This window comes from Engystomops pustulosus, chromosome 6 (assembly GCF_040894005.1).
Source record: "Engystomops pustulosus chromosome 6, aEngPut4.maternal, whole genome shotgun sequence".
Classification (NCBI taxonomy): domain Eukaryota; kingdom Metazoa; phylum Chordata; class Amphibia; order Anura; family Leptodactylidae; genus Engystomops; species Engystomops pustulosus.
In genome coordinates, this window is record NC_092416.1 from 166,122,424 (window position 1) to 166,149,373 (window position 26,950).

At 43.3% G+C, this 26,950-nt stretch overlaps 1 protein-coding gene across 1 annotated transcript in view; it reads right to left on the minus strand.

The window, feature by feature from the left end:
* Positions 1 to 26,950, minus strand: part of LOC140064910 (fer-1-like protein 4) — an 80,675-nt gene that overhangs the window by 30,302 nt on the left and 23,423 nt on the right. The window contains exons 6-21 of the mRNA XM_072112232.1: positions 17,647 to 17,691; positions 15,566 to 15,718; positions 14,538 to 14,595; positions 13,772 to 13,903; positions 10,872 to 10,934; positions 10,179 to 10,263; positions 8,405 to 8,561; positions 8,111 to 8,294; positions 7,832 to 8,018; positions 7,342 to 7,727; positions 7,130 to 7,238; positions 6,076 to 6,274; positions 5,425 to 5,545; positions 4,627 to 4,727; positions 3,796 to 3,883; positions 2,418 to 2,534 (exon numbers count right to left, since the gene is read on the minus strand). Of these exons, the coding sequence (XP_071968333.1) occupies positions 2,418 to 2,534; positions 3,796 to 3,883; positions 4,627 to 4,727; positions 5,425 to 5,545; positions 6,076 to 6,274; positions 7,130 to 7,238; positions 7,342 to 7,727; positions 7,832 to 8,018; positions 8,111 to 8,294; positions 8,405 to 8,561; positions 10,179 to 10,263; positions 10,872 to 10,934; positions 13,772 to 13,903; positions 14,538 to 14,595; positions 15,566 to 15,718; positions 17,647 to 17,691 (2,185 nt within the window). The remainder of the gene's footprint in view (positions 1 to 2,417; positions 2,535 to 3,795; positions 3,884 to 4,626; positions 4,728 to 5,424; positions 5,546 to 6,075; positions 6,275 to 7,129; positions 7,239 to 7,341; positions 7,728 to 7,831; positions 8,019 to 8,110; positions 8,295 to 8,404; positions 8,562 to 10,178; positions 10,264 to 10,871; positions 10,935 to 13,771; positions 13,904 to 14,537; positions 14,596 to 15,565; positions 15,719 to 17,646; positions 17,692 to 26,950) is intronic.

The window sequence follows — 26,950 nt, forward strand, 5'->3', positions numbered from 1 at the left end:
TCATATCTAGGAAAGTGAAAATGCTAAACCACAGATCCATAAGGACCTGTTTAGGGTCCTGAATCGACCTGACAGGAACATTTTCAACCTGGCACCACGTTTTCTGCAAAAGCCCATTACGCCTGCCCTGCATAGATACCTTTGTCCATTTTTATGAGCATTTTCATTACAAAATAATTGTGTGTTTTACCTTACATGGCTCCCTGTCAGAATCCTGTGCTGAGTCCCAGGGCTTTGGTTTGGTTGCATTTAATAAAAAAACACTTGTCTTATCTGTGCTCCTCAGCTCTCAGCCCCCACCATTCTGCTCGTTTACAACCCCTCCCTCCTACTCCCTCCTGAGCGACAGAGCTCACTGTGTGGTGAGATGACATTAGTGGGGGAGGAAGGGGTTGTAAACCAGCAGAAAGGTGGGAGTTAAGGGCTGAAGTGTGAGTGAGAAGCAGAGACAGAATAAGTGTTTATTAAATGCACCCAAACCAAAGCATCACCAGGACTCTGCACAGGATTCTGGTAAGTTAAAACACACAATTATATTGTAATAAAAATGGAAAAAGGCATTTTTGCGATGCTGGTGTGACGGGCTTTTGCAACTTGTCTCTTGGGAAAATGAAGTCCCTGGTGACAGATTCCCTTTAAGCATTTACTTTTTGTTACATCACCAACCCTCTCCTATGTTGTAAAAAACTTTGTCTGTCAGGATGCAAATAATCCATTGTTATTGTCACATTTTGGAATATACACAGATCATTAGGGACATTTGCCTACACGATCATTATTGTATGTTAAAGTAAGGTCAAGGGAGAAACTATTTTACCTTTAAACCCCACTGTTGTATGTGTAGGGAGGCTTATAAGCCGTGCACGCTTCACTGGGGATTCTGGGAAGTAAATATGCAAATATATTTTCCAGGGTGGGATAAGGGAAACTTTGCCTCAAAGCTACCTTAAAGGGAACCTACCACCACACATTTACCCATTAAGGTAGATCCGGTGGCAGGTTCCTCTAATGTAGAGTAGTAGAGCCCTTTTTAGGGCTAATTCTTTCGTGGCCCAGAACTTTTATAAATTTTAACTCCCCCAATATGCAAATTTCCTAAAGAGGCTACTGGGGCGTGGAGTAGTTGGAGCTGAGGCTACACAGCGTGGCTACTCCACGCCCCAGTAGCCTCTTGTGTTCCGCCTACCAATGCATCTTCAGCGTGCAGCTACCAGGAGTCTGCAAAGCTGGGTTCTGCACATGCCTGTAGCTCCGGCTTCAGAGCCGAGACTGCGCAGCCGGTGACCTTCAGTCTGCGTATGCGCAGAACCCAGCTTTGCAGGCGGGTGTGCGCCGCTATTCGTAGCTGCGTGATGAATATGGATTGGTGGGCAGAACACAAGAGGCTACTGGGGCGTGGAGTAGCCGTGCCGTGTAGCCTCAGCTAATGACAGGATCCTATAGAGCCCAATTAACTAACTATTAAAACACTATTCTTCTACATAAAAACTGTTTCCCTTACATCTCCATAAATCAACTTTATCTTGTATTTCCCGACATCAAAGGGGGAGTGTCCTGTTCAGTTGACCCCTCCCATTTACTCTTCCCCATGTCCAATTCACTTCATGTCATGTGACCAAGGTGATGGTCCTGTTATATCTGCAATGTCTACTCCATACATCTGATCACATGAAATCACAGAAGTCTCCATGGAGGATGAAGAGGATGGGTAAGAGTAGCAATCCATGGAGTCATGCAGGGCCTCATTGGACTAACTTAGTGTAATTGAACTCACATTAGGTTGAGTTGCATAAAGGTTCACAAACTGATTTTTAAAAATTGCAACCAGGGAAAGGAACCATTTAGGGATAAGAGCTTCTTAATCATAACTTTTGAAGTATTTATTTTGGGTGGATTCATTTCGGTGGCAGGTTTTCTCTAAAGGAAATCAACCATCACAATCAAGGATGATAAACCAGGGGCACTTATTCATAAATCCAGGCACCGTGACTGTGGTAATCTTATATTTGTTATCCATCACCTCCTTCCTTCTCAAATCAACTTGTATAATTATTATTAGTGTCCCTGGTTTATCATGCGTGATTTTGATGGTAGATTTCCATTAAAGTAAAAAAATGTGTTTTGCACAAACATTTTGTTTTCCCATGAATACATAAAACCAAAGTTCAAAACCTCTAATTCTTAGATGTACAATGCTAATAAGCCATAAAAAATCCAATGTTGAGGATTGGTTATCCTGCTGAACAAATATTCCGCTGCTGTGTAAAATCAATATGAGTTTTGATGTAGCAAATCCCTGAGCAAACTCCCAAGATTACACATAACTTGGAGGTTCAGCCTGTACTAAACGTTGAAGGAAAGCAAGTAGCTCAAAGCTAATATATACCAGCACTTCTACTACTTAAGGGTAAATGTACCTCTTTAGCCAAAAATCTAACTTTTACTAAAGTTTTCTTGGCTTTGTCAATCATCTCCTTGACGTTATTCTTCTCCAGTTTCCGACTGTCCTTCAAAGCTCGTCTCGCATGTATAATCTAAAAAGAGAATGTTATAAGAAGGACGTTTCAGAAGAAATAGGATACAGTTTTTTTGAGTTCTTGTGGTAAAACCATGTTAAGGAGGAAGGTGACAATGGGGCTCATTTACTAAGGGTCCAAACGCTGCACTTTCATTGGGTTTTACGAATATTTCCAATTTGCGCCAAATTGCCCCAGGATTTTGGCGCACGCGATCGGATTGTGTCGCATCGGTGCCGGCTTTCACTTGACAGAAATTGGGGGGTGGCGGCCGGACAACCCGACGGATTCGGAAAAACCGCAGAATTTAAAAAAGAATTTGGCATTAGCATAAGTTTTGACACAGAGACACTTTTCATAAGTACAAGTTGTAACAGTGCTTGAAAACTGTCTAAAACGCTTGATCAAAGTGGCACGGTTAGATATATCTAGCTCGAAAAATATAGCTGCCCCATTATGTACAATTTTTGTAGTAATATACGTTACATCTGAAAAATCTGTTAACAATTATATAGGCTCCAGTGGAAAGCAATCGACTGTTCTCACTTGCCCACTATGCTAAAAAAAATGTAAGGAGTGAGGCCCCATGCACATGGCCGTGTGCTCACTCAGACCGAATCCCGGGGAGTAGCTCACGGCCGGGTGGTGAAGGGAGGGGGAGTGAACGCTCCTCAGCCCTCTGCTCTCCATTGAAAGCCGACTCACCGGCTCAATTACGGTGAAGTGAGACACCATTTGCTCACCGCACCGTGACCGGGTACTGTAGACCTCTATGGGGGCTGTGACAAGGACCCAAATTGTTCAATACATGATATACATATTAGGCCTTCACCTCCATAATTCTCTCCCTATATATATCCAGAGCTACTTGACATAGGCCGTTCCGACAGAAACGTTGACAAATTAGGATCTGTAAAACACTGTTCATATGCTACTAATGTGTTTTTGGTGAAGTCTTAATATGTATATCACTTATAGAATAAATTCTAAGAAAAATAATGCAGACATTTTCGGTGTGCCGAGTTTCCTATACCCTACCCAATAGGATCAAGAAACCCTATATGTGCACCACCAACCATTAATGAGTGTGCGGTACCTTCGACTCTCTAAAACACCAAATTGTGTGACCAGATCATGGGCCCCCATAACGTTGGCTTAACCCAACAATTTCATCAGGGCAAGCCAACCAAATATTATGTATGGCAGCCTTACATATGAAACTTTCTTGACTGCACATTATGCTTTTTATAAGCTAAACTCTTTTTATACATAAACTTACAAGGTTGCGGGGAACTGATTTCATCCTGCATTGATCTAGGTTGTTGGGTCGAGCCATGGTTCTCTTTCCAGCACTGAGGGAGTACTGCCTGAAATAAATGTAGGGACTACATAATTATTTCCAAAAAAACATTAACATTAAACATTAACATTAAAAAGCAATAGAGTACAAACCTACAAATGTAGTGAGTCTTTAGTGAGAATTAGTGGTAAGATTGTCGATTTTTGCTTTAGGATTGACATTCCTTCTTTTGATCACCATAATAATTCCACTTATCATGATATATGAGCCAAGTCAATGGGGGTCATTTACTAAAGGCCCGAATCACGTTTTTCCGGCGGGTTACCCGAATTTTACCGTTTTGCGCAGATTTTTCCTGAATTGTCCCGGGTTTTTGGCGCATGTGATTGCATTGTGGCGCATCGGCGCCGGCATGCACACGACGGAAATGGAGTGGCTGTAAGAAAACCTGACGGATTCAGAAAAAACGCATATTTAAAAAAAATAGTGTCGCTTGACACGCACTTACCTGCACCCAGGGTAGCTTGGTGAACTCCAGTGAACTTCGACGGAATTCAGCGCAGCAGCGACACCTGGTGGACATTGGACGCACTACCTTAGTGAATCGCCGGAAGACCCAAATCCTCCACAGAGAACGCGCCGCTGGATCGCGACAGGACCGGGTAAGTAAATGTGCCTCAATGTATGTCCTATATATTATATTGATATCTATTGATTACTATTGGTATATATTCCTTAATAAAACACCACATAAAGAGCTTTTGTTACCCCGTTCTTAATTTTTTCATTGTAATAAAAATAATAATTTACCTGCACCCAGCAGCAAATTCCTCAAGAACCTGTTTCAGACGAATTTCTGGCTTTCCCTTAGGTCTCGTTACCAACTTTGCAACTTCCTCAAGTCCAGTTTCCTTTGAAGAATTATTACAGACTCATTGGGACGGTATTTTGTTTGTCAAACAATGTTGATCTTAAATTTTGATCTTTTACTCCAAAATCATTTATATAAATTCTAATTTAGAGCATGCCTGCAATTAACCAACCACATTAACTATATTTTGCCTTATTAACCTTGTTATTGTCCAAAGCAGGGATTCTTACATAATTACAGCCTATTACTGAGCCATAAGATCCCCATTCTTGTAATTTTTGGGTAACCCCTGTGATTCATATAGGATAGGTTCTCAATGCCTAATAGTCGTGGGAACAGCGCCCAACACCCCCACAGATCAGCTTTTTCTCCCAAGCTGAAAATGGAACAGTATTCAGACAGCGCCATTCCCAATGTAGTGGCTGTATTAAGTCACTGCAGCATAGCTCAAATGAATAGGAGTTGACCTGTAGTAACTCAGTCTGACCACTAAAAAGAGAACAGAACTAATAACTATGTGTTCCTTTCTCTGTTTATCCGCTGCTACGAACTGCTGATCTTGGAGAAGGGGAGTTTATAGGTGTCGGACCCTTACTGATCTAACACTACAGTTCTATCCGATGTACGTGTTATCAATTCATTTTGCCTATATAAACACTTCAAATAAATTCATATGTTGTTCACTATGGGAAATGCAGTGTGTAAAGTAGTGTGTGATGCCGAGATGTGATGCTCACCAGACGCTCAGCAATCTTTACTATCCAGTTAGAGTTGTATAGTCTCCAGCTGTGGTCCTCCCAGTAGCTCCACACATGTAGACAAGGTCTGTCGTTTCCCAGTGGTATATAGCAGAAAGAACTGCAAACATAAAAGTACGTTCGGTATCCTAATCGAATGCTCACCCCCTTCACTAATCGTAGGTGTTACCCTTTAAATGGCGCCAGCGGGACTTAAGTGCCAGCACCACACGTGTGCCACCATTTTCCCAAGGAATGTTGCTCCCCTTGACATCGAGGAGTGAGGATCCTAGAATAAGTGGTGGGGCACAAATGATGCCAACATTTAGATGCTGACTACGCCATATTAAGAGTTACCATCTGCGTTTATGGTGGGATTCACCATATTCCGCACCCCCCCCCCCTCTAAAAGCAGGAGGAGAAGTGAACATGTTCAGGATCTCTCCATATATGGACAGTTACATCACTGATGGAACACCTGAGGTATACGCTCAGTCAAGGCCAGGGATGGATGCCAAGCCGAGTTTGGGTTTTCAGCACATTTTTTTGTGCTGAAAAACTAGGCTTATACTCGAGTATATATGGTACTTTTTCATAGCAGCAAAAGAATGACTGTGAAATTTGGACATAGGTGGTATTAGAATCTCATACTCGTCTGGTTCTGTTCGCTCCGGCTTCCGCGGGATGGTTATGGACTTGCCAGTTTGCTCATTTTTACTTGGGTCTTCCTGCATATCCACACTGAGTTCATCTTCTGAGCCTGGATCTAGCAGCCCCTGGCGCTCTTCAGGTAGTGCTTCTTTCTTTTTAGAGGATTTTGTAATTATTTCTGCAGCTTTTCCATAATTCCCTATACAATGAAAACATAAATAAGCCGTTTTAGAATACAGTTAGATATATTTATACAGATATTGGAAAAATACAAAATGTTATCTAACTTCCAAGAGGATTTGCTTTGATGTGATTTGACCCAAGTTGACATATTGTGAGACATAATCTAAATCAGTCTTATTCTTTCCTATTGGACAGCGGTGAACCTACAACAAGGATGCCATTGGTGGCACTCAGAGCCATTTATGTGGGCACACAGTCTGCCACCCCAGCACAGAGTTTTCCATACAGGTCGAGAGACTCAAGGCCTCCTCCTGCAATTATGTCTAGTTCAGGATAGTCTGCATTCAGTCATGGGACTTGCAGAAGGAGTGTGAACGGGACTGAATTATAATTGGAGCTCCTGCCACACGATTCCTCCTATCCAAGGTAACCCTGTAGGGAAGCTACAATTATGAATTATAGCTTCCCTACAATTTTATGAATTTGAATTTCCCCTCCTTCTTTCAACTGTATTGTTATCCCCAAGACACCAATATGGTTCAAAGCTTTGGCAGAGCAGGGAGCATTAAGTTGCTGATCAAAAATATGTGTTAGCACTTTGTGATAAATAAGTGGGTTTTTGTCTGCAGTTGGGTGAGGATTTCATGAAATATAAAGACATCCAGCAGCCCAATTTTTCTTGCCTCCAATTTTTCTTGACTCCACAGTCAGGGAACTGGATGTGGCCAAGATTAATCTAATATGTATTTTATCTCTAGCTTTATAGATACATCATGCATCTTTGAATTTATAAAAAACAATATAAACAAAGTACCTTTAAAGAGTCGAAAAATACGGAATGGGAGCGTCAACCAAAGACATTTTGACGTACCTATAGACATTTCAAATTTCACCGGCTTATTCCCAATACTTGGGTCAATCATTGTAACCTCGAAGAGAACGCCAAATAGAAGGAATTCCTCCTTGATACCCACTGCATTCTACAGAGCAAACACAGAAACATTTAGGGATGGAACCTTGATGTGGCTCAGATGTAGCACCATATTATACTCGACCTGGGAGATCAGGCATAAACATACAAACCTCTGAAAAGGGAAGGATATCATCCACTTCCACTGTGACAGTATTCGGTTGCTCATTGTCCTGTTCACCCTCTGCACCTTCTGCACTCTCCGCAGCAGCCGCTGCAGCAGCAGCCGCAGCGGCACTTTCCTTCTCCTTGGCCTTTTTGCTTTTCTTTTTCAGTTTCATCTTACTGAATGCATTTTTGAGAGCTTGAAGGGGTTTCTTCTCCTGAATATTGTTGTTACTAAAAATCTCTACTGTCACCGCGACAAGGATGCGGCCTCGATAAAATATTCCTTCACCAAGACCTTCATTCAGATCTTTGTGTACATCTCTCAAGGTGTAATTTTGCGGAGAGCCATAAAGGTTGACCCATGCCGGTCCAAATGTTGGGTTGAAGCCAGCTAAGTAATATATGGAACAATTTTTAACCATTACATTGTCACTACTCTACATTGACTAGACAGTGTACAATTTTTATATTTAGCCAAAAAAAATTCTGTCTTACCATTTTTGTTTGGATCTGAAATTTGCTGGAGATCGACAAAATGAGTGGCAAGTGCAACGTCTCCAATATGGGCGTCATCTAGGACCTGAATCTTTATTTTGCGGGTGAGAGGTGGAAAAAGCTCAATGAAACTGATTTGCTCATTCCATTCTGGTACATTGGTGTCACTTTCTACAGAAGTCTCTCCCTAAAAGCCAAAAAAAGTCAATAAAGTTATTACCAAAACTATGAGGTTACATATATTGGTTACATATGAAATTATAATGTAATATACAACACCTGCTGTCCAGCAAAAGTTACTTGGACATAGGGATCAATGAAGACTTTCTTCTCTCCCATCATTTTGGAGAAGCTTCCCATGATGCCATCATTCATACTGGGTAGTCCTTCGGCCTTGTAGATTTTAACACTTATTCTTGACCACGGTCTCTCAGCTGGAATCGATTTGGGAAGCAGCAAATTTCTAAAGTAAAAATTTACAAAATTGTATTCAAAATGAGATGACGATTCTGTAATATTTGCTTTCTGGGCCATTTTTGGATGGTTGAAAAGGTAACTATAGATATCACTTACTTTTCCACATCCTCATTCTGGCTGCTGGTAGATGGAGGCGCCGTCATGGGGTCTCCCCTTGTTACTACAGACAAATTGCATTTGACAAAGCCCTTTATCCCAGCCCTGGTGTCTTTTGGGTCAGTGATAACTGCCCATTTTTGTAGAAATCTGTGATCTGGGGAAAATGAAAAGTTAGTTGTAGTGTCCAGAAGAAAGTCTTGAGACTTGTGTGTGTTTTGAGAGAAGTCCAATACAGTCCATTAAATGGGTGTTCCCATTTTTCCAAATTAATGTTATTGTTTGTGTAATAAAAAGTTATACAATTTTCCAATATACTTTCTGTATCAATTCTTCACAGTTCTTCACATTTTTTAGGAAGCTTCACGGTTTACTTCCAGTGGACAGAAATCTGACCGTGGTCACACCGGTGCACGGCTCGTTATATCACAGAGAGTAATCTGAGCCGTGTTATATAACGAGCCGTGCACCTGTGTGACCATGGTCAGATTTCTGTCCACTGGAAGTAACCGTGAAGCTTCCTATAGAATGACAACAAGCAGAGATCTAGAAAACTGTGAAGAATTGATATGGAAAGTATATTGGAAAATTCTAGAACGTTTCAGTAAACAAACAATAACATTTATTTGCTGAAATAGGAACACCCCTTTAAAGCCTTCCTACTATATGGCTATGCTGGGCCTGGAGGTGCGATCAACTCATTGGACACTATGCATGGAATATTGGAATGGAATACTGTTTCATTATGGATAGAGACATTAACCAGGAATAATTATTTCTCTTTTGTAGTCCCCAGGGATTATACTAATTAACTTAAAGGGAATCTACCCTACTTAACAAAGCACACGTGCATACTGGTGTGTGCCTCCTGAAACAGGAATCCATTCTTCTTTTTGCTTCTAATGGCTTAGTTTTTTGAGAAAACCATACTTTAAAATTCCAAGTGTTTTTAAGACTGGCGGAACCAGAGACACATTGGGGGTCATTTACTAAGGGTCCGATTCGCACATTTTCCTCGGGTTTCCCGTACTGTTTCGATTTGCTTCGTTTTTCCCTGAATTGCCCCAGGTTTTTGGCGCACGCGATCGGTTTGTGGCGCATCGCCGCCGGCTTTCACGCAACAGAAATCGGGGGCGTGGATGTCGGAAAACGCGATGGATTCGGCAAAACCACAGAATTTTTTTTAAGAAAATGTGTCGCTTGACATGCACTTACCTGCACCAGGAATAGGATCGTGAACTTCAGTGAACTCCGACGGACTTCAGCTCAGCAGCTACACCTGGTGGACACCGGGCACACTACCTTAGTGAATCCCGGCAGAACCCGAATCCTCGACGGAGAACGTGCCGCTGGATCGCGACAGGACCGGGTAAGTAAATCTGCCACATTGTCTCTGGTTCCCGAAAGGTGCACCAAAAAAAATAGTTGGTGCCCTCTGTCGAGGAAATGCAGGGGGCACCAGATTCATGAAGAACGGGCACCAGAAATTCTGAATCTGGCGCCCCCTGCACACTACACAGGCAAACTGCACATAGTACACACTGCACTGTTCTTAGTGAATGTCCCTAATGTGTACTTTTCATCTTGCTTTTTAAAAACACAAAATGGAAACACAAAATGCAGTTCTTATATAAAATGTTTATAAGAAGGCAAATAGAAAGCCTAAAAAGACACACATAAATATATGCATAAAATATGTTCCCTTTCAGGATGCAGATTTGATTAAAACTCGGCTCAAACATTATGGACTATACTGAGACTGGAAGACCTGTACCTGGCTGGTTATAGACGGTCCCTGCATCAATTTTGAACGTCCCGAGGCGGGTGCTCAGAAACGCAATTTTCTTGGCATGAACAACCTTGAGAGAAAAAAAAATGTCTATATAGTTAATCCATATAATCCCATAAACATTTCTCAGCTTGTTGTATTAGAGATCTCTGAGCTACACGGATACTAGTGCAAGGTGTATCGAAAGCTTCATATATACTGTATGATGTATATTGTCTTGGGCATTTATTACAATAAAATATATGACATATTATATACTGAATTTGCAAAACTGTGGGACACCTATTTACTTACCCGGTCCAGTCACGATCCCGGGATTCACTAAGGTCCATGTGCTCGATATCCAGCAGGTGTCGCTGCTGTGCCGAGGTCCGCCGGAGTTCACCTTCTTCATCCCGGTGCATGTAAGTGCTGATCTTGTGACACAAATTCTTTTTTAAATTCCACGGTTTTTCAGAATCCGTCGGGTTGTCCGGTGGCCACGCCCCCCCCCCCATTTCTGTCGCGTGAAAGCCGGTGCCGGTGAGACACAATCTGATCACGTGCGCCAAAATCCCGGGGCAATATTCTGAATTATTTGGGAAACCCGACAAAAGTGCGGCGTTCGGACCCTTAGTAAATGAGCCCCTGTATGTTTATTCTAAATTCAATACCTAATAGATAAGGAGAAACACTTACGGATATCTCTATCAGTTTATCGAATACGAGCTCACGTGGTTCCAGGAATTCAAACAGGAAATACTGGTGAAAGAAAATCCCAAAGTATTTGAAATCATAAATATCAAAAATATCATAAAGATAAAGACATGCAGATATAAATGATCCGTCCAGATATTTTTATTTTATCTTTCTCAAACAACCCACGTCATTATTTGTCTTCTTTAGATCTTTACTTTGTTGGGCTAATTAAGTGTTTTTTTAAAGGTATTTTTCATAAAGAATGTATAGATTTTAGTCTTGTAGCCTTTTTAGGTATGTGTTGTGCATGTTTTGCATCGGTTATTGTCAGGGTGGGCTCCAGGTATCAGTAGGCCCTTGGGCGACAGACCCTCAGTGGGCTCCTTTGCAGTGAACTCATATGGCAGCATTAAAAATTCGGAAACTAAAACAGTCTCCTGCTCCCTAAAATATTCCCTAGTTTGTCATACCAAACATCCCCCTCATTGTTATTATATATACAGCCCCCACATGGTTATTTTATATACTTCCCCTCATGGCTATTTAATATACTGCCCCCCATGGGTACTTTATGTACAGACTTATGTGGGCCCCCCCAGCAGCTCTGGGCCCTGGCACTTGCCCGGGTATACCCAGTGCTTATGCCGGCCCTGGTTATTGTAAGCCTATAGAGACTATGGAGACTATGGAGAGAGGAGCAATAATGGAACGATTTACCATGTTTCTGTGTATTACTATTTCTGGTCTTGGCTCACAAAAACTGATGCACAAAACTGATGAGAGGTGGACTGGCACTTACAGTTTAAAAAAAACGGTAAAAAAAAATTTGTATCAAAATTTGTTAATCTTAAATGGGTTGGCCTCCTTAAAGGAACATTTCAGTACAAACTTACTAATTGAATAATACTTAGTGCAGGGCCTGAAGGGAGGAGCAGGACTTATTTTCATCGTATTCCTAGAACCTTGCCAGAACATAAAGTCATAGTGCTTCTCCTTCAGGCCCTGCCCTAGGTATAATTCAATGAATCAGATGTGATTGGAGGGTTCCAATGACTCTCTGGAGGGGCATGACAAGGACATCACCACGCCCTTCCAACCACTCATAGGGGAGTAGTTATGGTGGAGGGGAAGTGACACCCGCTGCACCTGATGGCACCAGTGTAATTATAATATGCAAGGTCGGTTCCAGGTGTCAGTAGGCCCCTGGGCGACAGAGCCTCAGTGGGGGCCTTTACAGTGAACTCATGTAGCAGAATTAAAAATTCAGAAACTTAAAATATTCCCTAAAATATTCCCTAGTTTACATACCAAACAGCTCCCTCAGGGTTATTTTATATACAGCCCCCTCATAGTTATTTTATATACAGTCCCCTCATGGTTATTTTATATACAGCCCCTCATAGTTATTTTACATACAGCCCCTCATAGTTATTTTATATACAGCCCCCTCATGGTTATTTTATATACAGCCCCTCATGGTTATTTTATATACAGCCCCTCATGGTTATTTTATATACAGCCCCTCATGGTTATTTTATATACAGCCCCCTCATGGTTATTTTATATACAGCCGCCTCATGGTTATTTTATATACAGCCCCTCATAGTTATTTTATATACAGCCCCTCATGGTTATTTTATATACAGCCCCTCAGGGTTATTTTATATACAGCCCCTCATGGTTATTTTATATACAGCCCCTCATGGTTATTTTATATACAGCCCCCTCATGGTTATTTTATATACAGCCCCCTCATAGTTATTTTATATACAGCCCCTCAGGGTTATTTTATATACAGCCACCTCATAGTTATTTTATATACAGCCCCCTCATGGTTATTTTATATACAGCCCCTCATAGTTATTTTATATACAGCCCCCTCATGGTTATTTTATATACAGCCCCCCCCTGGTTATTTTATATACAGCCCCCTCATGGTTATTTTATATACAGCCCCTCATAGTTATTTTATATACAGCCCCTCATGGTTATTTTATATACAGCCCCTCAGGGTTATTTTATATACAGCCCCTCATGGTTATTTTATATACAGCCCCCTCATAGTTATTTTATATACAGCCCCCTCATGGTTATTTTATATATAGCCCCTCATAGTTATTTTATATACAGCCCCTCATAGTTATTTTATATACAGCCCCTCATGGTTATTTTATATACAGACCCTCATGGTTATTTTATATACAGCCCCCTCATGGTTATTTTATATACAGCCTCCTCATGGTTATTTTATATACAGCCCCTCATGGTTATTTTATATACAGCCCCTCATGGTTATTTTATATACAGCCGCTCATGGTTATTTTATATACAGCCCCCTCATGGTTATTTTATATACAGCCCCCTCATAGTTATTTTATATGCAGCCCCCTCATAGTTATTTTATATACAGCCCCCTCATGGTTATTTTATATACAGCCCCCTCATAGTTATTTTATATACAGCCCCCTCATGGTTATTTTATATACAGCCCCCTCATGGGTATTTTATATAAGTCCCCCTCACACCCTATAGATTTATTAGATACAGCCCCCCTCATCCCTATGGATTCCTTATGTACAGCCTTATGTGAGCCCCTGCCCAGCAGATCTGGGACTTTTAAATAAATTGTGATATATGATATGAAGGTAACTGAGTAATGTCTAGTAACATAATAGTAAATGGTAGGAAAAGCATTTTTTGAGGTGGGTTATTATAGTGTATTTTTTAACTTAGCTAATTTAATAGAAATTATCTTCTCAATTGCAGACAAAATCTGCACTGTCTCAATGTCTCTCATCACGGTTGTGTTGTATTTGTTTAGACCCTGCAGTGGCCTCCTACCGGTAGCTTAAAATGTGAACAGGGCTTAAAATTACAACATAATTTTTTTTCTCACTTACCTGATTATAGTAAGGACAATTAGTTGATTTCTGGGTGGAGGTGTGCCTTTTCTCATCCCCAACCTTCACATGAACCACTGGATCAATATTAACTCCAACAAGTTTCTGAGCTTGTATAATTGTCACTGCAATCTAAAAGGTAGATCATTTTTGAGCAGCAATACAAAATCTGGGAAATATACTTAACAAAATTAATCTTAATTCCGGCCTCATGTTTATCACCCCCAAATTCTTTGCACAACATATACGAAGAGATTTAGACTTATATGAACAGTGAGTGTGGCTAACTCGTTAGTGGGTTAAAGGGAACCTGTCAGCCGAAATGAACCACTACCAGTAGGATTAATACCTTCCAGATCATGTTTCTTTCATGATTATTATCCCAAAAAAAATCAACTTTGAAGTGAGATGTAAATCTGCTTCGTAAAATAAAGGGAGACAAATCATAGATGAGAGAAGATGAGATCATGAGATGGATATAAAACACACTGACACTCTCAGCTCTGATACATTTCAGTAATTATACACACAGTTAGCTCTGCTATACCTCCTTCCCCTGCTATAAAGATCTTATTTTATCTGTATCTTATCTGTTTGTAGAGTAAGTCTTTCCACTCTGTTTGCCGACAGGAAGTGCCTGTGTCTGTGCTAGTCTTGTAATGCAAGGGGAGGGGCAGGAGGCAGAGAGCACTGCAGTGTGCAGTCAGGAGAAGCTATTTTCCTCCCCGACCGTAGTCCGAAGTTTGCAATATTCCAATCACAGTACCTGAAAGTTTCGTGGTTTGGGATTTGCTGCAATATCTCTCACTGGGATAGAACATCGACTGTAAAAGAGCAGCAGAACAAGAAGTGATTGTGAGTGTGATTGACTATTTTAAAGGAAATCTACTATTGAAATCCATTATAACAAACCAGGGACATTTAGGCCTCTTTCACACTTGCGTTGCAGATCACGTCAGAGTGAAATGTGCAAGAAGCTGACGATTGTGCCTGCGTCTTTGGTCCGTTTTTGCATTTTTCAGTCACTTTTTGTTGTGTTTTCAATGCATTTTCTGTGGTCTACCTTTTCTATGGCAGTTGATCATTATGACTTGCAAAAGTAGAGCATACTAAGAGTTTTTTTTTACATAAAAGGTTTTTAACATGTGTGAAAAAATGCAAATCTGTAAAAGCCCATTAAATACAATAGGACAATGCAAGTTTTGCACGTCATCAATAAGCGCAGAACTCACCTGTGAAAAACGCTAGTGTGAAAGGGGCATTACTCATAGATCTAAGCACCGTGACTATGGTCTTCTTCTTGTCTTTGTTATCCATGGCCCCTTGGTCTTCTAAAATCAACTTTCAAAATTATTCTCTGTTACCAGAGCCCCTTTGTGCCTCAGGTTTCCAGGCTGTTACACTGTGCAGGAGCATTTCCCCTCCCACTGTGTCCTGAAACTTCTTCTGCTGCAGTGAGATTACACCAGACAGAGGGAGAGGGGAAGTGCTGAGGGATCAGGAGGGAGACAGTGTAGCATCAAGTGAAGCTACAGTGCAGACGGGCTATGTAAGAGCCCTTCTGACTCTGTAGCATAATTTTAAATGTCTTTAAAGAAGGAAGGAGTCCTCGGGTAATAAAAATAAGAAGATTACCACAATTATAGTGCCTGGATCTATGATGGTAGATTTCCTTTAATGGTCAGTTTTTCTCTAGGTCAGTGATTCCAACCACAGATACAGATTTAGTTTTTTTTGTTTGTTACAAGTAAAATTTCAGCTAAGCCTTCTTGAAATTGAAACAAAATGTAATACCTCAGAACAGGCGTAAAATTGACCCCAGAAATTTCTATATCTCCCTCGTCAGAATCATCATCATCGTCGTCATCATCAGAGCCTTTCACTAGTTTCTTTCCTATGCGCTTGGCATCAATATCCCTCTTCCGAGCTTCTTCTTCAGCATCTTCCCTAAAAAAGAACGGGTATGATGTGAGTCTTATACCACCTTTTACCATGGAAGACATTAATAGTTACTGTCTACAGTTTCAACAAAAAGTTTATAATTGGGGATAGGCCTGATAATGCAGGATGAGATGTTATCATTTCACGATGCTGACATTAAAGGGGTTGGCCAGTTTACTTCATGTTAGGTCATTTACCAATACACATCCATTAATAGTTCTGCGCTCGGTTCAGAAATGTCTTTTACCCCATCAACTGCCATTCCTGTCTATAAAATGGCTGGAGAAGGAGGGTCATGTGATCCTCACTTTCCATGATCAATCTACCTTCCAGGACCTTGAATACAAGCTTAAAGGGGTATTCCCATCTCGGCATTTTCATTTAATTAAATTAGTTTGTCATATGTAAACATTTCTTCAATTGGATGTTAATAAAAAAAATGTCCTGTGTGAAGATAATTTCTCATAAATGTAGCCATGTTGTCCCTTAGAAATGAGATAGCTTCCTCGGATACGACCACCTCACACTCTGGCAGCGGTGGCCAGACATGCGCTATAGAGCCCTGCCGGACCACCAGGATTCAGCAATCATTACCACAGGACGGCTGTAGTATATGCAGTAACTCCTGGACATTTCATATACAAAAACCACTTGCTTCTTTGTGCAATCCCTCCAGCAGAGGTGGCCGTATCCAAGGACACAGTTTTGTTTCTAAGGGACCATATCTCTACATTTATGAGAAATTATCTTCACACAGGAACATTTTTTTTTAATAACATCTAATTGAAGAAATGTTTATATATGGCATATTTATCAAACTGAGGGTACACTCACATGCCCGTGCGGGCATACCGCCGTGTGCTGGAGAGGAGGAGGAGGCGGCCCCTCCTCCCTCCATAGAGAATAGCGGCGCACGGCCGCACACACGCCGAAAGATAGAGCATGCTATTGCCGTCTATGGGGACGTACATGCGGCCGCAAATTTGCGGCCGCATGTACATCCCCGCAGACTGCCATGGGAATGTGCCCTTAATGTGAATGCCCAGACGAGAATACCCCTTTAAGGTCCTGGAAGGTAGATTAGTCATGGACAGTTAGGATCGTATGACCCTCTCAGAAAATAAATAGATTAATACATTTAAGAGATGGATATTAGTAACTTACCCAATGTGCAATTTACACAGAATAAAAACATGTCGCAATTTCCATTCTCTCAATGGGATTTTTTTTTTTCTGTCTAGTTTAAGGAAGATCTGCTTACTGCCATTTGCTAAAAGCTTTTAAGTTAAGGCGCAACTCATCAAAAAATTTTACATTGTCTGAATATGTTGAGTTAATCGCCCATGGAATAAGGGAATCTGCCATTTATATAAACTTTATAAAAAACTATGATTAAAAAGCATTGCCCTTATCCCTAAATAGTTCTTTTCTCTGGCTGCAATTAAAAAAAAATCAGTTTGTAAACTTATATGCAACTTCCCTGTGGTGAGTCCAATGATATGATGAGGGTCCTGCATATTAAATTTTACTTGCATTGTGTCCTGCCTCCTTGTTCCTGATTGACAGGTCTCACTGCTAGGACATACTGGTGGATGGAACTAATACTTATGGATCACTTGCCAATATTCAACTACAGACATATACAACAATATTTAGGTAAAAGAAGGGTGGTATTTAGTTAACCTGGATCTATGGGAACCTGTCAGTAGCTGTATTTGTGAAACATGTCATGCCAGGTTCCCTTTAACCTGCACATGTATTTGGGAACAGTGCTGGTATGAGGTCTTTGTAAAAATTGCTAAGTCCCCGTATTCCAAATGATCAAATTATTAAACGTTTGACTAAGAAATTGTGAAGGTTTATGAAAAATAATGGCAAATAACAATAGGGAAGTGGGCAACCATACATGTGAATGAGATTAACACTTTACTTACGGGTTCTCATCTAGAAACGCTTCATTTCGAATGATCAATGTTGAACTGTCAAAACATAATAAATGTAGTTAAGTCATATCAAATGGAACATCATACAGTGTTTGCTTGAAAAGTCATGTTACATGAGATAGTTGTTGGATGGATCCCTAATATATACGAATGCATGGGTCTAATGTCACATGTGGAAGGATCGGGAATGATGGAATCCAACTGCCTGACCTTTCTTTCTTCCAACATCTACTGTAGAAGTAGAGTAAGGCCTCATGCACACAAACGTATGCTCGCCCAGGCCGTATCCCGGGTGAGCATACAGCCGGGTGCAGGAGGGAGAAAGGGTGAATGCTCCTCACCCCTCCCCTCTCCATTCAAAGTCAAGAGGCTCCATTTTGCAGCACAGCCAACCGGCATGGTTACGGTGCCTTGAGACACTGTGGGGGTTATTTACTTACCCGGTCCTGTCGCGATCCAGTGGCGCGTTCTCCGACTAGGATTCGGGTCTTCCGGCAATTCACTAAGGTCGTGCGCCTGATGTCCACCAGGTGTTGCTGCTGCGCCGAGGTCCGCCGGAGTTCACCAGTCAATCCTTGGTGCATGTAAGTTCGTGTCAAGCGATATATTTTTTTAAAATAGCGCAACTTTTCTGAATCTGTCGGGTTTTCCAACGGCCACGCCCCCAGATTTCCGTCGCATGCAACCCGGCACCAATGCGACACAATCCGATCGTGTGCGCCAAAAACCCGGGGCTATTTGGCGCAAAACGGTAAAATTTGGGAAACCCGACAAAGATGCGCGATTCGGACCCTTAGTAAAAGACCCCCCTTCGCAATGCGAACAATGTTTCACTGAGTGCCATATTTGCCCAATGGTTGCGTTGAAAGGAAATATACATTCAAAATCCTTCTTCATTCTAAAATCAACTTTAAAATATATGCTGCTCAACCTGAAGGCCTCTGGAGCCGTTACCAGATCCCCTCCGTTCTGCAAGTTCATAGACTGTAACAATAAGCAGAACATGTCTCACCTAACCCCCTTATTTTTCCCTCCTCTCTTATCCCTGTGTAATCTATCATGAGGAGGAACTACAGGGGGAGGGGAGACCTGCTCTGATCATTGTAACAGCTTGTGGAGCTACTGTACACAGGCATTCTGGAAACATCCACCATTATCATAATTTTTAAAGTTGATGTTAGAATGTATAACAAATATAAGAAGATTATCACAGTCTCTACCATGTTTGATTTTGATGGCAGGTTTTCTTTAAAGCTGCACAAATTTAACCTTTTCCTAATACTATTCCTTCTCTTCCCCAACACCTTCCCCCCACACCATGGTCAATAATATTTGCTGGATGGGGGTTGGGGAGTTTAGCTGTGAAGGAGTTTCAATGAGGATCCAGCCATGGCTCTGGTGGTGCAGCATCTATAAGTGGAATCCAGTTTTTACATGGAGGCCCAGTTTTGGCCCTTGTGTTTGACATGTGTTCTCTAAGCATTGGGAAATTCTTATCTACCAATATCTTTGACTTTGTTTTCACGTCATCAGCAGACAGATAATGTTACTCTAGGGTATTAATTCAGCCAAAAATGTCACTATTTTAAATGTCTTCCATTGTTGGCACGACACAAACTGCATTCCAAGAGGTAATCCTGCCCTTCATCTTGCTAAAACCTGGCAAGAAATGAGCAGACAGTTTGCTTAGTCTCAGGTGGCATTCTCTTACCGTTTACAGCAGCGATCCCTGCATGTAACCACTGCAGCTAGTAACTGGCTGTAGTTAATTATGATGGAAAAAAGAGTGAACAGGAGATCTGGAAAGTAAATGGGGTGCTCACCTAACATAAACACCTATTTGTGGCTAGTTTACGGCTGTCAGATAGAGGACAATAAAGGGGTACTCTGGAAATATGATCATCTAAAACAAAAAAACTCATCATTAGAGATGAGCGAACACTAAAATGCTCGGGTACTCGTTATTCGAGACGAACTTTTCCCGATGCTCGAGTGCTCGTCTCGAATAACGAACCCCATTGAAGTCAATGGGAGACTCGAGCATTTTTCAAGGGGACCAAGGCTCTGCACAGGGAAGTTGGCCAAACACCTGGGAACCTCAGAAAAGGATGGAAACACCACGGAAATGGACAGGAAACAGCAGGGGCAGCATGCATGGATGCCTCTGAGGCTGCATAATCGCAACATTATGCCAAAATTATGGGCAACAGCATGGCCATGACAGAGTGACAGAATGAAGCTAGATAGCATCTAAAACATCCAATAATTGACCCTGACACTATAGGGGACGGCATGCAGAGGCAGCGGCAGCAGGCTAGAGAGTGTCATGGCGACATACCCTAATTGGACTCAGGCTTCAAACCAATGGGTGGCAGAGAGGAACCAAAGGAGGTGAGCAAGAAGCGCTCAAATAATATCGGTACATGATAAAAGTTTGCCAGTATATTTTGTGGATTACACAGCAGGGTGGCGACAAAGTTAACATGGAAGCCATGAAAACAACCCAAAATTCTGCCTGACACAGCTCGTTTGATAAGGGGACCATGTATGGAGGCAGTGAACTAGTAGTAGATTAAAGGTGCTGCAGTTAAAACTATGTTAGTTGGATCTTGGCATGGAGCTGGCGCTCCGCTGCCAGGCGAGCTTTCGCCAATCCAAGCCCCTGTCTATAGGCTACTCCCCAAACAGCACTTCTAAGAACCTTTTGTATAAGATCAAGTGTAGTAGCGTTCTTATAAGTTTAGGATATGGCGGGTGAGGGGAATGTAAACAGCTGCGCAAGAAGCGCTGAAATAATATCGGTAAATGATAAAAGTTTGCCAGTATTTTTTGTGGATTACACAGCAGGGTGGCGACAAAGTTAACAAGTTTGTTGTGGAAGCCATGAAAACAACCCAAAATTCTGCCTGACACAGCTCGTTTGATAAGGGGACCATGTATGCTTACAGTTCATGCCAGTCGCTGCACTGGCTGCCAGTCTCCTTTCGAATACAGTTTAAAATAATAATAACCCTCATCCATAAAGCTCTGTATAATGCTGCACCCCCCTACCTCTCCTCTCTTATCTCAGTCTATCGCCCAACCCGTGCTCTTAGATCCGCCAGTGATCTTAGATTAACCTCTACCCTAGTGCGGACCTCCCACTCGCGTCTCCAAGACTTCTCTAGAGCTGCACCAATTCTATGGAATGCTCTGCCCCGGACTATCAGACTAATACCTAACCTCCAAAGTTTCAAACGTGGTCTTAAAACCCATTTCTTTAGGCAAGCCTACAACACTCATTAACTGCATGAAGTTTTAACTCTTCTACTAACCCGTCCTGTGTCGTCCTCCCATCTGTTATCCAGCAACCAACAGGCACCAGACTTCTCTGCAGTCCCATTCACCCTGGACCTGGTATATAAGATGACGGCTGAGTGGTTCAAGCGACAGCAATTCCATTTATTATATTTTGTTCTATTCCCTAAGAAGAATGGCTTGACCATTAAATATTCTTTTACCTCGTGTTACCCCATCATCTTCATAAACCGTAAGCTCTGGCGAGCAGGGACCTCACTCCTGTTGTTCCATACAAATGTTGTGCTCTGTTACATTACATTTGTATTTGTTTCCTATGATTTGTAAAGCGCTACAGAATATGATGACGCTATATAAATAAAGATTATTATTATTATTATTATGGAGGCAGTGAACTAGTAGTAGATTAAAGGTGCTGCAGTTAAAACTATGTTAGTTGGATCTTGGGATGGAGCTGGCGCTCTGCAGCCAGGCGAGCTTTCGCCAATCCAAGCCCCTGTCTCTAGGCTACTCCCCAAACAGCACTTCTAAGAACCTTTTGTATAAGATCAAGTGTAGTAGCGTTCTTATAAGTTTGGGATATGGCGGGTGAGGGGAATGTAAACAGCTGCGCAAGAAGCGCTGAAATAATATCGGTTAATCATAAAAGTTTGCCAGTATATTTTGTGGATAACACAGCAGGGTGGCGACAAAGTTAACAACTTTGATGTGGAATCCATGAAAACAACCCAAATTTCTGCCTGACACACCTCGTTTGATAAGGGGAGGATGTATGGAGGCAGCTATATGGACGACTTTTGGAGGTAGCAATGGAGACAACGTGTGGAGGCTGCTATGGAGACAATTTAATTTGGATAGTGCCTGTATGTGGCAGTCCCAAAAAGTTTTCAAACCAGAGGAGCAGGTAGGTGTCCCTCCAGAAAAATGGAATAGATTGAGTGCATGTATGTGGCAGTCCCAAAAAGTTTTCAAACCAGAGGAGCAGGTAGGTGGCCCTCCAGAAAAATGGAATAGATTGAGTGCCTGTATGTGGCAGTCCCAAAAAGTTTTCAAACCAGAGGAGCAGGTAGGTGTCCCTCCAGAAAAATGGAATAGATTGAGTGCCTGTATGTGGCAGTCCCAAAAATTTTTCAAACCAGAGGAGCAGGTAGGTGGCCCTCCAGTAAAATGGAATAGATTGAGTGCCTGTATGTGGCAGTCCCAAAAATTTTTTAAAACAGAGGACCGGGTAGGTGGCCCTCCAGAAAAATGGAATAGATTGAGTGCCTGTATGTGGCACTCACAAAAATTGTTTCAAACAGAGGACCGGGTCGGTGGCCCTCCAGAAAAATTAAATGCATAGAGTACTATAGCAAGAGCCAGTGGGCCCTGTCAAAAAATAGCCAGTTTCCTCTGCTTTACTGTACAAAGAGGAGGAGAAGGAGGAAAATGAGGAGGAGGAGGAGTGGATCAATTATTCAGGTTGAGCTTCCTTCACCTGGTGGAGATTGGAAATTCTGAGAAATCCAGCCTTTATTCATTTTAATAAGCGTCAGCCTGTCAGCGCTGTCAGTCGACAGGCGTGTACGCTTATCTGTGATGATGCCACCAGCTGCACTGAAAACCCGCTCGGACAAGACGCTAGCGGCAGGGCAGGCAAGAACCTCCAAGGCGTACAGCGCCAGTTCGTGCCACATGTCCAGCTTTGAAACCCAGTAGTTGTAGGGAGCTGTGTGATCATTTAGGACGATGGTATGGTCAGCTACGTACTCCCTCACCATCTTTCTGTAAAGATCAGCCCTACTCTGCCGAGACTGGGGACAGGTGACAGTGTCTTGCTGGGGTGACATAAAGCTGGCAAAAGCCTTGTAAAGCGTACCCTTGCCAGTGCTGGACAAGCTGCCTGCTCGCCTACTCTCCCTCGCTACTTGTCCCGCAGAACTACGCACTCTGCCGCTAGCGCTGTCAGAAGGGAAATACTGTTTCAGCTTGTGCACCAGGGCCTGCTGGTATTCATGCATTCTCACACTCCTTTCCTCTGCAGGGATGAGAGTGGAAAGATTTTGCTTGTACCGTGGGTCCAGGAGAGTGAACACCCAGTAATCGGTGCTGGAATAAATTCTTTGAACGCGAGGGTCACGGGATAGGCAGCCTAGCATGAAATCTGCCATATGCGCCAGAGTACCAACGCGTAAGAATTCACTCCCCTCACTGGCCTGACTGTCCATTTCCTCCTCCTCCAACTCCTCCAACTCCTCTTCTTCTGCCCATACACGCTGAACAGTGAAGGACTCAACAATGGTCCCCTCTTGTGTCTCGCCAACATTCTCCTCCTCTTCCTCCTCATCCTCCTCCACCTCCACCTCCTCCGATATGCGCTGAGAAACAGACCTGAGGGTGCTTTGGCTATCAACAAGGGAATCTTCTTCCCCCGTCTCTTGTGACGAGCGCAAAGCTTCCGACTTCATGCTGATCAGAGAGTTTTTCAACAGGCCAAGCAGCGGGATGGTGAGGCTGATGATGGCGGCATCGCCACTGACCATCTGTGTTGACTCCTCAAAGTTACTCAGCACCTGACAGATATCAGACATCCACGTCCACTCCTCATTGTAGACTTGAGGAAGCTGACTGACCTGACTACCACTTCTGGTGGAAGTTGACATCTGGCAGTCTACAATCGCTCTGCGCTGCTGGTAAACTCTGGATAACATGGTCAGTGTTGAATTCCACCTCGTGGGCACGTCGCACAACAGTCGGTGAGCGGGCAGTTGGAGGCGGCGCTGCGCTGCCCTGAGAGTGGCAGCATCTGGGCTGGACTTCCTGAAATGCGCACAGATGCGGCGCACCTTCGTGAGCAAATCAGACAGATTGGGGTATGTCTTGAGGAAACGCTGAACTATCAGATTTAACACATGGGCCAGGCATGGCACATGTGTCAGTCTGCCGAGTTGCAGAGCCGCCACCAGGTTACGGCCGTTGTCACACACAACCATGCCTGGCTTCAGGTTCAGCGGTGCCAGCCACAGATCAGTCTGCGCCGTGATGCCCTGTAATAGCTCTTGGGCGGTGTGCCTTTTGTCGCCTAGGCTCAGCAGTTTGAGCACCGCCTGCTGTCGCTTAGCGACGGCACTGCTGCTGTGCCTAGAGCTACCGACTGATGGCGCCGTGCCCACGGATGGTAGTTCGGAGGAGGAGGTGGAGGAGGGGTGGGAGGAGGAGGAGGCATAGTAGGCCTGAAACACCTGGACCGAGGTAGGCCCCGCAATCCTCGGCGTCGGCAGTATATGACCAGCCCCAGGGTCAGACTCGGTCCCAGCCTCCACCAAGTTAACCCAATGTGCCGTCAGCGATATATAGTGGCCCTGCCCGGCAGCACTCGTCCACGTGTCCGTGGTCAGGTGGACCTTGTCAGAAACGGCGTTGGTCAGGGCACGGGTGATGTTGTCTGACACATGCTGGTGCAGGGCTGGGACGGCACATCGGGAAAAGTAGTGGCGGCTGGGGACCGAATACCGAGGGGCGGCCGCCGCCATGAGGTTGCGAAAGGCCTCGGTCTCTACTAGCCTATAGGGCAGCATCTCCAGGCTAAGCAATCTGGAGATGTGCACATTAAGGGCTTGGGCGTGCGGGTGGGTTGCACTATATTTGCGTTTCCGCTCCAGCGTCTGGGGTATGGAGAGCTGAACGCTGGTGGATGCTGTGGAGGATCGTGGAGGCGACGATGGGGTTTTTGTGGCAGGGTCCTGGGCAGGGGGCTGACTATCAGCTGACACAGGGGAAGGAGCAGTGGTGTGCACGGCCGGAGGTGAACGGGCTTGTTGCCACTGAGTGGGGTGTTTAGCATTCATATGCCTGCGCATACTGGTGGTAGTTAAGCTAGTAGTGGTGGAACCCCTGCTGAGCCTGGTTTGGCAAATGTTGCACACCACAGTCCGTCGGTCATCCGGTGTTTCCTTAAAGAACCTCCAGACTTCTGAAGATCTAGCCCTCGCCGCAAGAGCCCTCACCACGGGAGCTTCACTAGTTGACACATTTGGCGCTGATGCACCAGCTCTGGCCCTGCCTCTCCGTCTGGCCCCACCACTGCCTCTTCCAACCTGTTCTGGTCGAGGACTCTCCTCCGTCTCAGAAGCACTGTGTTCACCCGGCCTCTCAACCCAGCTTGGGTCTGTCACCTCATCATCCTCCGATCCCTCAGTCTGCTCCCCCCTCGGACTTCCTGCCCTGACAACAACTTCCCCACTGTCTGACAACCGTGTCTCCTCATCATCGGACACCTCTTTACACACTTCCACTACGTCAAGAAGGTCATCATCACCCACAGACTGTGACTGGTGGAAAACCTGGGCATCGGAAAATTGCTCAGCAGCAACCGGACAAGTGGTTTGTGACTGTGGGAAGGGTCCAGAAAACAGTTCCTCAGAGTATGCCGGTTCAAATGCCAAATTTTCCTGGGAGGGGGCAGACTGGGGGGGAGGAGGCTGAGGTGCAGGAGCTGGAGGAGTGGCGATTTCGGTGACATGGGTGGACTGCGTGGAAGACTGACTGGTGGACAAATTGCTCGAAGCATTGTCAGCAATCCACGACATCACCTGTTCGCACTGTTCTGGCCTCAACAGTGCTCTACCACGAGTCCCAGTAACTTCAGACGTGAACCTAGGGAGTGTAGCTCTGCGGCGTTCCCCTGCTCCCTCATAAGCAGGTGGTGTCTCACCCCGCCCAGGACCACGGCCTCTGACCCCTGCAGTAGTTGGACGCCCACGTCCCCGCCCTCGTCCTCTACCCCTAGCCCTCGGGTTAAACATTTTTAAAATGAGAGTTATAACTTTAATTTTTTTTTAACTTTTTTTTGTGTTTTTTGTTTTTTTTTGTGTTTTTTGTTTTTTTTTTGTTTTTTTTGTTTTTTTTGTGTTTTTGAGTTTTTAAAACCAAACGATGCTATCCTATTGCTATGGCTATTTTCTAGCCAAGTATGAAAGCACACTACTATGCCAGATGAGATGACACTGAGTTATTAAACAAAATAAACGTAAAATAAAAAAGGACAAATGGCAGACTGTGCCTAATTGAAATCCAACCCCTACTAAATTTTCCCACTTCGGTCTTTGCTATGGATATGTGCGTCACTAAGCGCAAAACACAGCGGTCGCAAGTCTCACTACAAATTGCTCAGAATTGGCTAGTACATGCACTGCAGCAAGTACAGCCACCAGCAGATCAACCAGAAATCAGATATATAACGCTACTGTAGGCGTAAGCCGTTTGGATTCTCCTATGGCTATTTTCTAGCCAAGTATGAAAGCACACTACTATGCCAGATGAGATGACGCTGAGTTATTAAACAAAATAAACGTAAAATAAAAAAGGACAAATGGCAGACTGTGCCTAATTGAAATCCAACCCCTACTAAATTTTCCCACTTCGGTCTTTGCAATGGATATGTGCGTCACTAAGCGCAAAACACAGCGGTCGCAAGTCTCACTACAAATTGCTCACAATTGGCTAGTAGATGCACTGCAGCAAGTACAGCCACCAGCAGATCAACCAGAAATCAAATATATAACGCTACTGTAGGCGTAAGCCGTTTGGATTCTCCTATGGCTATTTTCTAGCCAAGTATGAAAGCACACTACTATGCCAGATGAGATGACGCTGAGTTATTAAACAAAATAAACGTAAAATAAAAAAGGACAAATGGCAGACTGTGCCTAATTGAAATCCAACCCCTACTAAATTTTCCCACTTCGGTCTTTGCAATGGATATGTGCGTCACTAAGCGCAAAACACAGCGGTCGCAAGTCTCACTACAAATTGCTCACAATTGGCTAGTAGATGCACTGCAGCAAGTACAGCCACCAGCAGATCAACCAGAAATCAAATATATAACGCTACTGTAGGCGTAAGCCGTTTGGATTCTCCTATGGCTATTTTCTAGCCAAGTATGAAAGCACACTACTATGCCAGATGAGATGACACTGAGTTATTAAACAAAATAAACGTAAAATAAAAAAGGAAAAAT